The 14,464-nt window shown below is 44.2% G+C and overlaps 1 protein-coding gene across 1 annotated transcript; it reads right to left on the bottom strand.

Annotated features, from left to right (window-relative positions):
* Positions 1-1,079: 1,079 nt before the first annotated feature.
* On the bottom strand, positions 1,080-14,000 carry LOC118771870 (E-selectin-like). Its single transcript, XM_036520006.1, has 20 exons — positions 13,929-14,000; positions 13,423-13,501; positions 12,495-12,884; positions 11,955-12,062; positions 11,237-11,422; positions 10,796-10,984; positions 9,097-9,282; positions 8,519-8,704; positions 7,346-7,531; positions 6,768-6,953; positions 5,595-5,780; positions 5,018-5,203; positions 3,845-4,030; positions 3,267-3,452; positions 2,570-2,755; positions 2,121-2,331; positions 1,865-1,977; positions 1,739-1,763; positions 1,307-1,382; positions 1,080-1,219 (listed from the first exon to the last, which is right to left on the bottom strand). The coding sequence occupies exons 2-19, from the start codon at positions 13,499-13,501 to the stop codon at positions 1,331-1,333; spliced, it is 3,027 nt and encodes a 1,008-aa protein (XP_036375899.1). The 5' UTR covers positions 13,929-14,000; the 3' UTR covers positions 1,080-1,219; positions 1,307-1,330.
* Between the last annotated feature and the right edge of the window lie 464 nt (positions 14,001-14,464).

The raw sequence follows: 14,464 nt of genomic DNA, 5'->3' as shown, positions 1-14,464 counted from the left end.
CTGCGGTATGCCACTGCCAGCCAGGGTCACAGTACAGCAGTCTGGTGGAGCTGCACCACTTGTGCACAATGGGCTCTCATATTAGAGGTATGTTTTTATCAATGGAAAGGCTGAACGCAGTGTGCGTGTAAGCGCACAGCATCAACAGTCACAAAATGTACTCATCCTTCAATACACCATCAGATGAACTTATTAAAAACCCTACCAAACAATGCATTTTCATTCTCAGACAAGCCTTTTGCTGTGAATGTTTTGAGAACTGTAGCATCATGCCTAGTATGGAATGTGGCCTTCACATGTAGCTTGGTGAAATATAGGATTCTAATAAATCAGCAGCACCCTGACACAGCAGGCACCAATAACCTCATTATTATTCTGAAAATAACCAAACAGCCGCCCGTCTGTTGATCGGTTATTTATTGCGCTTCCCATGCCAGGCGTTGGGCCACAAACCCTCTGTCTTTTAACCGGTGTAATTGGCATCACGCTGCTTCAGAGCAGAGACAGATGAGCCCATTTTGTAAAAGCATCCCAACAGGATATTTTCATAATTATACATTAGTAGCCAGCTACTTATGAATATCACAGCCTTCCAACGCCATGTATTGAACAGGTCATTTTAAAGCGCAGTAATACTGGGTGTCTGTTGCATATGTTATGCTTAACAAAAAATAATTCTCTCATGCATGTGTTGGTCATTTCTTTTGATGACATCAATTTCTTTTGAAGGATCCAGTGAAAAGACCAGGTTTCTATCTCTCTCATTCACAAATCACAAAGCACGGACCTGGAACACACACTATCAAAATTAAAAACAAAAAATGATACTGATAAAATGATAACAACTCATGAATATAACATATATTAAATATAACAGTTTAAAACAGCTGTAAGTCAATCTTCTCTTTAGTAAATTGTATAGTTTGGATGTATTTCTGTCAATCAGAGATCCCTGTGATGGAACATCCAGGATAGCATGCCTCGATCCCCAAATGTCCCCACCATTAGTCCATGAGCTGTATATATCCTAAGATGGCTGTAAGCTCACGAATCACTACAATGCGGCAGGCAAAGAGATAGTCATGGGCAAATATCACAGCTGATGTGGTGAGAGGGCGTGCAATGGCCATTTTTTTTATCTATGTCGCAGTGAAGGGAGTTGGCTGCATAGGAGGAGGGTAGGTCCCATAAAGTCACTCAGGTCCAGGCTGTGACTTTTCTGAAAGAGAAATACAGAATGACAATATGAGGCTCAGAATAAGGATTCCTTTAAATGAGCATATTTGTAGATGCTTTATGTACATACCATAAGGACACACCACGTAATGCTCTAATTTTCCTCAAATGCGGGATTTTCTAGTTGCTCCCAGAAGGAATAAGACCTGAAAAGGGAAAAGGAAAATAACCCTTTGAACTGACGCACTCGTAGGGGTATTCACTGAAAACAATTACCCACAGGAGGAGCCAAATATGTATCATGTGTCAGTTGTGTGAGGGCCATCTATTTTGAGAATGTTTGTATGTTTGGTTAAATGTGTCTCCTTAGTTTAATTTTTAAATGTCAATTGTATGCACTCTGGTCAGATATGCATCCACAAATGACAATAAAGTAAATAATTCATTTTTTTCCCTGAGAATAAGTGTACAGGCATCTCAATCACTCGGTCACTCATCCAGCATGTGTTCCACTAACATAAAGTCTTCAAAGTCACTTTATTACTCAAATAGTGTGACTTACGACGTTTGCAGAGGATCTTTGCGAGCTGCAACAGAAAAGGTAAATATAAAGTAAGGAATTCAACTCAAAGTAATAATTGAAAATAATAAATATAAGCACACTTCCCCTATATGGCAATACAGTTACCTTTTCTTTGCAGGTAAGTTGCAATGAGAAACCCAAGTCCAGCCAGCAAGAGCACGGAGGCAGCTGTTGCAGACCCAACACCTGCGTAGATCAGCATGCCCATCCCAACTGTCCTCTCCACCACTGAAACACACGAGTCATCAAATCAATCAGTGCATGTGAATGAAAGATTCAAATACCTTGAAAACACAGAGTAGTAAACAGATGCAAGAAGAGTGTCATAGGTCACATGAGAGCGTTAGCTTTTCTGTTGAACGATCTCAGATTGCGGATACCTGCACACGAGGGCAAAGCTCGGCTCCAGGTCCCGTGGGATGTGCAGGAGAGTCTCCCTGTCCCGTTGAGATAAAATCCATCCTCGCAGCGGAAGTGACACTTAGAATTGAAGCTGAAATTCCCTAGCGGGTGTGAGCAGTTCATGGAGAGCTGGGGGGGGAGGGAGGCCTCGAGTGGCTCACACTCCACAGCTGTAAAGAAGAAAAAAACAAGACTAGGCTGTATGGTACTGTTCCAGAACATTCTTAAATGCTGTCCCCACAGCTCCCACATTATAATGTGTTTGTCTGTTGTAATTTTATCTTAAAAATATCATTATAAATAATTTCTGGGATGAGAGAATCTTGGTTTATGACAGTGCACAGTGAAAGAGCTCAGTCTGGTGTCTCAGTTCCTCAGTGTGTACAGTGAGAGGAGTGAGGTTCTCACCTTGGCAGGAGGGGGCAGTGTTGCTCCAGTGCCCAGATTCAGTGCACTGCAGAGTGGGAGCTCCTTTAAGAACAAAGCCCTCCTCACAACCCAACTCACACCTGGAGCCAAAGCTGAAGTGGGAGTGAGGGTGGGAGCAGTTCATCTGGCCTCTGTCTGGAGCCACCAGGGGGCGACACTGTCGAGCTGAGAGGAGAGGACAGACATGGTACACTGCAGTGTAGCAGTTCAGTCTCATATGAGTGAAGGTCTATTATAAAGAACACAGGCCTAGCACAGTATAGCATTTCAGTCTAGTATAGTTGATTATATTTCTTCGTCTAGGAAATTTGCATTTATTTAAGTGGTGGAAAATATCAGACATTCAGGGCAAAATATCTGTGTAAAATCCACTTCAAGACTCCATTGTTTTAAAGAATAATGATTGTAATTAGGAGATGGAAACACTGGTGATTCCTGCTCTAATTGTGTTGCTAATTATCTAATTAGTAAGTAACTGTTGAAGCGAATGACTCCAGGCAACAAGGATTTAAACATCCCACTCTTGATTAGGACTACAGTCCCATCACTGGATGCTTGAATTTTTTTTTACTGAAGTACATTGTTTAATTCCTGGCCAGAAGGGGTAAATATTTCCTGACACATAGTTCCTATGTCTTCTACTGTAAGTGTGAAAAAGTATTGATGGGATATTTACCCTGACAGAGTGGAGGAGTGTCGGTCCACGTGCCTGAGGAGGTGCACTGAATGGAGGCTGTCCCGCTGAGCAGGAACCCCTCCTCACAACCCAGCTCACACCTGGAGCCAAAGCTGAAGTGGGAGTGAGGGTGGGAGCAGTTCATCTGGCCTCTGTCTGGAGCCACCAGGGGGCGACACTGTCGAGCTGAGAGGAGAGGACATAAACTTACTTTCATACCAGGAATGGTTTTTAATAAATAATACAGGTGAAGTGCACCTGGCATTTCAGTCCAGTATGCTCAATTGTATTCTTTGCCTGGAAAGAGTACATTTAGAGCAAAGTCAGAGTATTCCAGTCTTCATCGGCCACAATATCTACCAACAAAACATTTCACTTCAAAACCATCTTTCCACTAATTATAACTATAGTCCCAACACTTGAGAATCCAGACATGAAGCTACTTAAAATGTTTGAGCGTCTGCTTAGAGGGGGGCATTGTTTCTTGTAACTTATGGCACACTCTGGGATGTAACATTTACTTTCACAGACTTCCCATGTACCCTAGATGTGTGCAGGGGTATTGACGGCACGTTTACCCTGACAGAGTGGAGGAGTGACGGTCCACGCCCCCGAGGAGGTGCACTGAATGGAGGCTGTCCCGCTGAGCAGGAACCCCTCCTCACAGCCCATGTTACAGCTGGAGGTGAAGCTGAAATTCCCATGTGGGTGGGAGCAGATCATGGAGCCGTGGAGGGGAGCAGACAGTACATCACACGGTCGAGCTGGAACAACAGGAAACGGGACATTTTTAATAATTAAGTTTGAACAGTCAAGAACGCTGATCAAAACATATTCCACAGTGTCAGAGAGACAGCCAATCAAATGTGGGTGCCCAGCCTTCTGGGAGCAAGGAAGTAAAGAGGATAAATCATGTGCCTCAACCTGGATGGAGATGATGACATCACACACTGGGGTCGACATTTGTTTAGTTTAATCTTGATTTTACCGGGCAGGGTCAGTCAATTCCTTTTTACAATGACAACCTGAGGTAGGGAATCATTTGGTCAATTAACCAGAGAGATTATTGGATGGCCAGGTTGAAAGAGCCTGATTGGAAATTTTTTTCCAAGACACCAGAAAACTCCCCTACTCTCAGCAATATGTCAGATGGGATCTTTAACGATCACAGACAGTCAGAGCCTCAGTTTGATGTCTCATCCAATAAACAGCATCTCCTACAGCACAGTGTCCACAACTCTGAAAGGGGGCAATGGTCTTCTGTAGGGTGAAGACAGAAGATTACCCCCTGCTGGCTCATCGACACCACTTCCAGCTGCAACCTGGCTTTCACAGAAGGTTTCCCATCCAAGTACCAACAAAACCAACCCCGCCTAGCTGAAGCTATCATACAATAAAATGTTGCAGAGAGGTATGGCTGCAGGTTTGTGGCATGAACTACCAGAGTAGGTTTGAGTGTATAACCTCTCCCATTTCAGGAACAGTATTTTCAGTTACCAATTACAGAAATCTGGGCATTTGAGCAGAATTGACCAAATGCTCTTAATGGTCTGACACTGATAAATGCCAGTTTGTGTCCATCTCAGCTATTGACCACAGCACCTTCAAAAATCAACAAATCACACATACAATAATATTAAATATGAGCTCAAATCTTTTGTATGTTTCTCACTTTGTAACATTCCACACTAAAAGAGGCCATTCTGGTATTTCAGCTCTCCCACCAGCACTGAAAGAGATGAGGTTCTCACCTTGGCAGGAGGGGGCAGTGTTGCTCCAGTGCCCAGATTCAGTGCACTGCAGAGTAGGAGCTCCTTTAAGAACAAAGCCCTCCTCACAACCCAGCTCACACCTGGAGCCAAAGCTGAAGTGGGAGTGAGGGTGGGAGCAGTTCATCTGGCCTTTGTCTGGAGCCACCAGGGGGTCACACTGTCGAGCTGTGAAGAGAGGACATAGACTTACTTTCATACCAGGAATGGTTTTTAATAAATAATACAGGTGAAGTGCACCTGGCATTTCAGTCCAGTATGCTCAATTGTATTCTTTGCCTGGAAAGAGTACATTTAGAGCAAAGTCAGAGTATTCCAGTCTTCATCGGCCACAATATCTACCAACAAAACATTTCACTTCAAAACCATCTTACCGCTAATTATAACTATAGTCCCAACACTTGAGAATGCAGACATGAAGCTACTTAAAATGTTTGAGTGTCTGCTTAGAGGGGGCATTGTTTCTTGTAACTTATGGCACACTCTGGGATGTAACATTTACTTTCACAGACTTCCCATGTACCCTAGATGTGTGCAGGGGTATTGACGGCACGTTTACCCTGACAGAGTGGAGGAGTGACGGTCCACGCCCCCGAGGAGGTGCACTGAATGGAGGCTGTCCCGCTGAGCAGGAACCCCTCCTCACAGCCCATGTTACAGCTGGAGGTGAAGCTGAAATTCCCATGTGGGTGGGAGCAGATCATGGAGCCGTGGAGGGGAGCAGACAGTACATCACACGGTCGAGCTGGAACAACAGGAAACGGGACATTTTTAATAATTAAGTTTGAACAGTCAAGAACGCTGATCAAAACATATTCCACAGTGTCAGAGAGACAGCCAATCAAATGTGGGTGCCCAGCCTTCTGGGAGCAAGGAAGTAAAGAGGATAAATCATGTGCCTCAACCTGGATGGAGATGATGACATCACACACTGGGGTCGACATTTGTTTAGTTTAATCTTGATTTTACCGGGCAGGGTCAGTCAATTCCTTTTTACAATGACAACCTGAGGTAGGGAATCATTTGGTCAATTAACCAGAGAGATTATTGGATGGCCAGGTTGAAAGAGCCTGATTGGAAATTTTTTTCCAAGACACCAGAAAACTCCCCTACTCTCAGCAATATGTCAGATGGGATCTTTAACGATCACAGACAGTCAGAGCCTCAGTTTGATGTCTCATCCAATAAACAGCATCTCCTACAGCACAGTGTCCACAACTCTGAAAGGGGGCAATGGTCTTCTGTAGGGTGAAGACAGAAGATTACCCCCTGCTGGCTCACCGACACCACTTCCAGCTGCAACCTGGCTTTCACAGAAGGTTTCCCATCCAAGTACCAACAAAACCAACCCCGCCTAGCTGAAGCTATCATACAATAAAATGTTGCAGAGAGGTATGGCTGCAGGTTTGTGGCATGAACTACCAGAGTCGGTTTGAGTGTATAACCTCTCCCATTTCAGGAACAGTATTTTCGGTTACCAATTACAGAAATCTGGGCATTTGAGCAGAATTGACCAAATGCTCTTAATGGTCTGACACTGATAAATGCCAGTTTGTGTCCATCTCAGCTATGGACCACAGCACCTTCAAAAATCAACAAATCACACATACAATAATATTAAATATGAGCTCAAATCTTTTGTATGTTTCTCACTTTGTAACATTCCACACTAAAAGAGGCCATTCTGGTATTTCAGCTCTCCCACCAGCACTGAAAGAGATGAGGTTCTCACCTTGGCAGGAGGGGGCAGTGTTGCTCCAGTGCCCAGATTCAGTGCACTGCAGAGTAGGAGCTCCTTTAAGAACAAAGCCCTCCTCACAACCCAGCTCACACCTGGAGCCAAAGCTGAAGTGGGAGTGAGGGTGGGAGCAGTTCATCTGGCCTCTGTCTGGAGCCACCAGGGGGTCACACTGTTGAGCTGAGAGGAGAGGACATAGACTTACTTTCATACCAGGAATGGTTTTTAATAAATAATACAGGTGAAGTGCACCTGGCATTTCAGTCCATTATGCTCAATTGTATTCTTTGCCTGGAAACAGTACATTTAGAGCAAAGTCAGAGTATTCCAGTCTTCATCGGCCACAATATCTACCAACAAAACATTTCACTTCAAAACCATCTTACCGCTAATTATAACTATAGTCCCAACACTTGAGAATGCAGACATGAAGCTACTTAAAATGTTTGAGTGTCTGCTTAGAGGGGGGCATTGTTTCTTGTAACGTGTGGCACACTCTGGGATGTAACATTTACTTTCACAGACTTCCCATGTACCCTAGATGTGTGCAGGGGTATTGACGGCACGTTTACCCTGACAGAGTGGAGGAGTGACGGTCCACGCCCCCGAGGAGGTGCACTGAATGGAGGCTGTCCCGCTGAGCAGGAACCCCTCCTCACAGCCCATGTTACAGCTGGAGGTGAAGCTGAAATTCCCATGTGGGTGGGAGCATATCATGGAGCCGTGGAGGGGAGCAGACAGTACATCACACGGTCGAGCTGGAACAACAGGAAACGGGACATTTTTAATAATTAAGTTTGAACAGTCAAGAACGCTGATCAAAACATATTCCACAGTGTCAGAGAGACAGCCAATCAAATGTGGGTGCCCAGCCTTCTGGGAGCAAGGAAGTAAAGAGGATAAATCATGTGCCTCAACCTGGATGGAGATGATGACATCACACACTGGGGTCGACATTTGTTTAGTTTAATCTTGATTTTACCGGGCAGGGTCAGTCAATTCCTTTTTACAATGACAACCTGAGGTAGGGAATCATTTGGTCAATTAACCAGAGAGATTATTGGATGGCCAGGTTGAAAGAGCCTGATTGGAAATTTTTTTCCAAGACACCAGAAAACTCCCCTACTCTCAGCAATATGTCAGATGGGATCTTTAACGATCACAGACAGTCAGAGCCTCAGTTTGATGTCTCATCCAATAAACAGCATATCCTACAGCACAGTGTCCCCATCTCTGAAAGGGGGCAATGGTCTTCTGTAGGGTGAAGACAGAAGATTACCCCCTGCTGGCTCACCGACACCACTTCCAGCTGCAACCTGGCTTTCACAGAAGGTTTCCCATCCAAGTACCAACAAAACCAACCCCGCCTAGCTGAAGCTATCATAAAATAAAATGTTGCAGAGAGGTATGGCTGCAGGTTTGTGGCGTGAACTACCAGAGTCGGTTTGAGTGTATAACCTCTCCCATTTCAGGAACAGTATTTTCGGTTACCAATTACAGAAATCTGGGCATTTGAGCAGAATTGACCAAATGCTCTTAATGGTCTGACACTGATAAATGCCAGTTTGTGTCCATCTCAGCTATGGACCACAGCACCTTCAAAAATCAACAAATCACACATACAATAATATTAAATATGAGCTCAAATCTTTTGTATGTTTCTCACTTTGTAACATTCCACACTAAAAGAGGCCATTCTGGTATTTCAGCTCTCCCACCAGCACTGAAAGAGATGAGGTTCTCACCTTGGCAGGAGGGGGCAGTGTTGCTCCAGTGCCCAGATTCAGTGCACTGCAGAGTAGGAGCTCCTTTAAGAACAAAGCCCTCCTCACAACCCAGCTCACACCTGGAGCCAAAGCTGAAGTGGGAGTGAGGGTGGGAGCAGTTCATCTGGCCTTTGTCTGGAGCCACCAGGGGGTCACACTGTCGAGCTGTGAAGAGAGGACATAGACTTACTTTCATACCAGGAATGGTTTTTAATAAATAATACAGGTGAAGTGCACCTGGCATTTCAGTCCAGTATGCTCAATTGTATTCTTTGCATGGAAAGAGTACATTTAGAGCAAAGTCAGAGTATTCCAGTCTTCATCGGCCACAATATCTACCAACAAAACATTTCACTTCAAAACCATCTTACCGCTAATTATAACTATAGTCCCAACACTTGAGAATGCAGACATGAAGCTACTTAAAATGTTTGAGTGTCTGCTTAGAGGGGGGCATTGTTTCTTGTAACGTGTGGCACACTCTGGGATGTAACATTTACTTTCACAGACTTCCCATGTACCCTAGATGTGTGCAGGGGTATTGACGGCACGTTTACCCTGACAGAGTGGAGGAGTGTCGGTCCACGCCCCTGAGGAGGTGCACTGAATGGAGGCTGTCCCGCTGAGCAGGAACCCCTCCTCACAACCCAGCTCACACCTGGAGCCAAAGCTGAAGTGGGAGTGAGGGTGGGAGCAGTTCATCTGGCCTTTGTCTGGAGCCACCAGAGGGTCACACTGTCGAGCTGAGAGGAGAGGACATAAACATACTTTCATACCAGGAATGGTTTTTAATAAATGATACAAGTGAAGTGCACCTGGCATTTCAGTCCATTATATTCAAATATGTTTCTTTGTCTGAGAGTCTGGTGGAGTATTTCATTCATTAAGACCACAATATCTATCAAAAAACAATACACTTCAAGGCCCTCCTATTCCTGTTTTGAACTGTAGCCACATCATTAGAGGATGCATACAAAAAGCTTAAAAATGTTTCAGCATTTGAATTTCCTGTCACAGCCTTCTTACATCCAAATGTGTGTGTGGAACAGCAGGAAACAGGCCTTCATCTTCACTCATGGTAGCGTGGTGGAACGAACTCCCTGTCTCGCTACGGACAGCTCCTTCACCCCATTCCTTCAGACGGGGCCTGAAGACACACCTCTTCAGACTCTACCTGGACTGACCCAGCACACAATTGCTGCCCCCCCCCTCCCCAATCAGTGCTGTCGTAAATTGCTGTGCTTTTTAAATTGTGCTTTTTAAATTGTTTCTTGTTGCCGCCTTTACCCTGACGCTCATTGCGCCGTTTGAAGTTGTTGAAGTTTGCCGTTTGAAAGTGTATCGTATTAGTTGTCCTATAGACTGTAATTGTACAAATCTGATAGTACTGTGTCCTCAAAGAGACCTTGCTCTCAGCTGAGAACTGTCTCATTGTGGAACTGTAAACATCCTGTCCCCTTACTGTCGCTATACTTGCTGTATGCACTTTTGTAAGTCGCTTTGGATAAAAGCGTCTGCTAAATAAATAAATGTAAATGCAAATGTAAATGTATTAGCAGACTCTGCCAATAAGAGCCATCTTGCTGGAGGCCTTTTTCAATCTTCAAATGAGGTTGTGTTTAATTACTTTGTTAGAGGAGCTAGTAGTTCACACAGCCAATTAGAGGCAAGGTCAGAGCCATACACCTCATCTCTGTCACAGGCAAATGCATTTCTGTCAAAATATTATGTGTTTTTAAGCAAGGAGGATAGCCATGAGTAACATTAGCAAAAGAACTGTGCAATTGCCAAGGCTTTCCAGTGCCAAGTCTCCCAAATGAATGGAGTATCAGAGAGAACGTGTGAACTGTACACAGGCCTGAGCACTGCTTCATGTGGATGCCTCAGCTGTCTCTTCCTCTGAAAAAGTTAAACGAAGTGAAAGTGTCATCTGCTCTGATCGAGTAGCTTCCTTCAATGAGATAAGGCGGGAGGAAGTAAAACCGCTAGCCTTGAGATTTCTCTCATGTGCTATGCCACCCTTGGGTGGAGTTGCAAACACTCCATATCTTACCATGCCTGTTCAGTTCTCTGTGGTTAGGACAATCTAGCGTACCCAGAAAGGGTGTTGCAACAAGGGTGTCGGCCATTTCCGGCGGAGCATAAAATTACACACAAATTTCACAAGGGCAACTTCCCTAACGGGGGGGATGGAATGGCAGATAAGCTTTTCGAACCCTGCTGGTGATTAAATTGTGTAGTGCCCGTATATTGTACCTTCGCACGCTGGAACATTGTCGGTCCACACCCCACTGGAGTCACACTGGATCCTGCTGGACCCCACGAGCTGGAAGCCCTCCTCACAGGTGAATTCACAGGAGGAGTTAAAACTGTGCAGCTCTATGGTATGGACACAGCTCATGCTGCCTCTGGCAGGAGCTCTGGACAGCTCTGGACATTTCACAGCTACAGTGCAATGGGTGAAAGAGGAAGAAAAAACGAGCTCATTCATGTCTCCGCACATGCCTCTGGGCTCTCTGGTTTACCCTTACAGTTTCCTGTGGCAGTATTGCCCCCCGGGTGAACTGGTGAGACTTCCACCACAGTCCAAGCTAGATCATAGCATGCGCTGACTGTTTGTCCAGCCAGTTGTGACGACCTCGTCAGGAAGGCGCCGGTTTCTGTGGCGAGCGTGTAAAAAACAAAAAAAATCCTTACCCTGACACAATGGGGGGTCAGCCGACCAGTGGCCTGTGGCCTGGCACTGCAGGAGCGGCGTCCCCACGAGTGAGAAACCCTGCGTGCAGCTGAACGTGCAGGATGAGTTGAAGCGGAAGGAGCCATGTGTATGGGCACACTGCAGAAGGCCTCGCTCCGGAGCCTCCAGGCCTTCACACGTTACAGCTGAAGGAGAAGAAATTCCACCACACGTTCACATGGACTCAGATCCACTGTTTCCTAACCCTTGTCCTGGGAAAAAAAAAAACCCTGTGTGCTGGTGTCATTTCATACCAGTTAATATATTTATATATTAAAGTGAGTATTGAGCAGCAGTAATAGGGCAATAATCGTGAAAAAATAAACTGGCATGCTTGCATATTCTTATTAGAAACAATACTGGTAATATATTTCATATTTCCACAAATGATGCACTGCAGGATTATGAGACATCCAATCCAAATTATCTTTCATAAAAGCGCTCTTTCAAACCTAGTTAACTAATTAGCCTTCCTGAAAGAAAAAGCAGGACACTCAGTAGATCCCTGGGATGAGGAGTTGAGAAACTACTGCAATGTCTGGAGGGGAAGCTGTGTGAGCACCCACAGCTAAAATGGACAGCATTCGGTGCTTTGGCTCCATGACTGAGATACACCTGGCTGTTATCACTCTGTGAGCTGACTGGTGGGTTTGCTGGGAGAACCTCGTCGCGACTGACCTTCCTCGCAGCGCGGCCCCTGAAAGCCGGGATGACACCTGCAGCTGTAGTTACCGATGGTCTCCTCGCATTCTGCGTGGGCGCTGCAGCTCTGCTGCGTGCAGGAGGCTTTACGACACAGGAGAGGGTTACAAACCAATCACACTGCGCCTTGTTTCCAACGCCTCTGGAAAGCTCATCCCGGTCCAATGCAACGCGGAGACACAGCCGTTCAGTCAGCGAGTTCGATTTTGATTTAGCTTCACGGTGTTTGCACTAATTCATTGTGCATTTAGTAAGACACAGATACCAAATCATATTTTAGGCTTGTACACATTGTATGTGGTCATGTGAAAAATATAATTTCATCTGGACCAAAGAGTGCCTTAGATCAAACGAAAAGTTACACAGAGCAAAAGCAGGTCAAATGGACTCAGACAGCTTAAAATATGTCCAATTTGGTCCGATCTGAAGTGGTAATTTATATGACCACATATGTGCCACACTGCAGGTTAAGGTTTTCTAAACTTAATGAAAAGCACTGGTGCAACAAGTCTTTACCTTGGTAACACACGGTTCCTTTTTCACGACTGCAACTTTGATCGTTCCACTTGGCAGTGTCCTCGGCTCTCCCGATATATATCTCCACACAGTCCTCGCTCCTCCCTTGGTTGTTGGGCTCCCCCTTGGCCCAGTTCTCGGCTTCCTTAGTCAGAGACTTCTTGGTTCCAACCCAGGTCCAGACGCCCTTCATTTTCCTGATGCCGATCCAGTAATATTTTTTGTTCTCGGGCAGTATCTTATTAAGGTGTTCAATTTCTCTCTGATTCTGTATGGCCACCATGTCGGTGTAATGTTGTCGGCAATACCGCCTAGCAGATTGCCAGTTCCTATTGGGGGTTATGTTGTAATGGTATGTCCACGCGTTCACCCCTGTCTCACCAATCAGATCTGCATATAGATGACAGGGTTGTTGAGATCAAGAAATCATCTATGCAATACATTTTATTAACAAATTACACGCATGAATACAATGCCACATATAATGTCAAATGTACGATAGCAATGGCAATAAGGACACACACACCAAAACAAATATTCTCAAGATAAAAGTGTTACAGTGAATGGCATTATGGTCATTTAACAGACACTTTTATCAAGGGCAACATACATACAGTAGGATACAGTTATCCATTTATATAGCTGCCCAAGGGAACAACAGCAGTGCCCTAGCAGGGAATTGAACTAGCAATTGTTAAGAGCCTTGTTCCTTACCACAACATCACATTGTTGTCTAGTATCTTGGGCAAAAGTATAGTTTTGTAACCAATTAGTTACCAATTGTAACTTAAATAAAGTGAAATTGCAGCCACACGAAAAGGCTTTCCTACAATATAGTATACAGTGTTTATTCATTACTTACAGAGCTAAGAAAAAGATTTCATGAGAAAAGAGGAAAAGATTTTAACAAGAGGAATCAAGAACTTACCATGGCTAAGGGCAACCAACACAGCAACAAGCATTCTAAGATGGAATTCTTGTCTAAGACAGTGTACCCAGAACAGCATCTATAAAATAAAAGCATACAATTTGCATTGCCATTGTAACTCAACTTCTACTTCTATAACAATGTACTAATAAAGCTACAAATACAATACAATACGATTCCAGTACCATACAATCCCAAATGACTTGTCCTTGACATTGATGAAATATATAAGAACATATCATATGAACACAATGTATACACAACTTCTGTTATAGCTCTGGAGGCGCATTATATTGAAAGTTTAAAAGATAATGAGCAGCAAACAGTAATGTTTTCATTTTAAGAGGATGGCTATCAATGTTCCAATAAACAAAAACCACCACTTGTTTACAACATGACAGTTTCACGTATATTACACATTTTATACTGAGAAAGGTATGGCATATTCCAACACAATTCATATTGATTACAATGACATTGTTCTTTAACAGAAAAGAATGTCTTACCTTTTCATGAATTATTATGCACGCACAACTGTTTCGGATTAAGAGCAGCACCCTTGCACACCAATGGGTGAAACTTGCATGCACTTCCTTGTAATCGTATATTTTGAGCAAACTTTCTGCAGAGTCACTCTCACACATAAAAAAGGCCAACAGTTGTTTTTTTTTTTTAACAGCAGTGGTGTTTCACACCAAATTTTGTAAAAGAAGAGCAGACTGCTCCCTCATTGGTCACTTTGGTGTATATATTGCTGAAATAGATTAACGCGCAACTTTCCAATTTCACAATAGAGGGACAACTACGCGGGTTGATCTTGGCCCTGGACACATATTACATCGTTTGCACTTACTACTTTAGGCCAATGATGAAAATGAGAAAATGAGGCGCGGCTGCGGCTGGAAAATAATGTGTTGATGCGATGCTACTCTCGCAGGAATCACAGACAGACAGGATGGGTTGGGTTCACAGCGCATGTTTAATTAGCACTGGCAATAAAACAGCATAAGTAGGTTGTCAGTATAAACAGTACAATAATGTA

This window comes from Megalops cyprinoides, chromosome 2, assembly GCF_013368585.1.
Source record: "Megalops cyprinoides isolate fMegCyp1 chromosome 2, fMegCyp1.pri, whole genome shotgun sequence".
Lineage (NCBI taxonomy): Eukaryota > Metazoa > Chordata > Actinopteri > Elopiformes > Megalopidae > Megalops > Megalops cyprinoides.
Note: the sequence above shows the minus strand (reverse complement) of the source record. Positions and strands in the feature narration are given on the sequence as shown.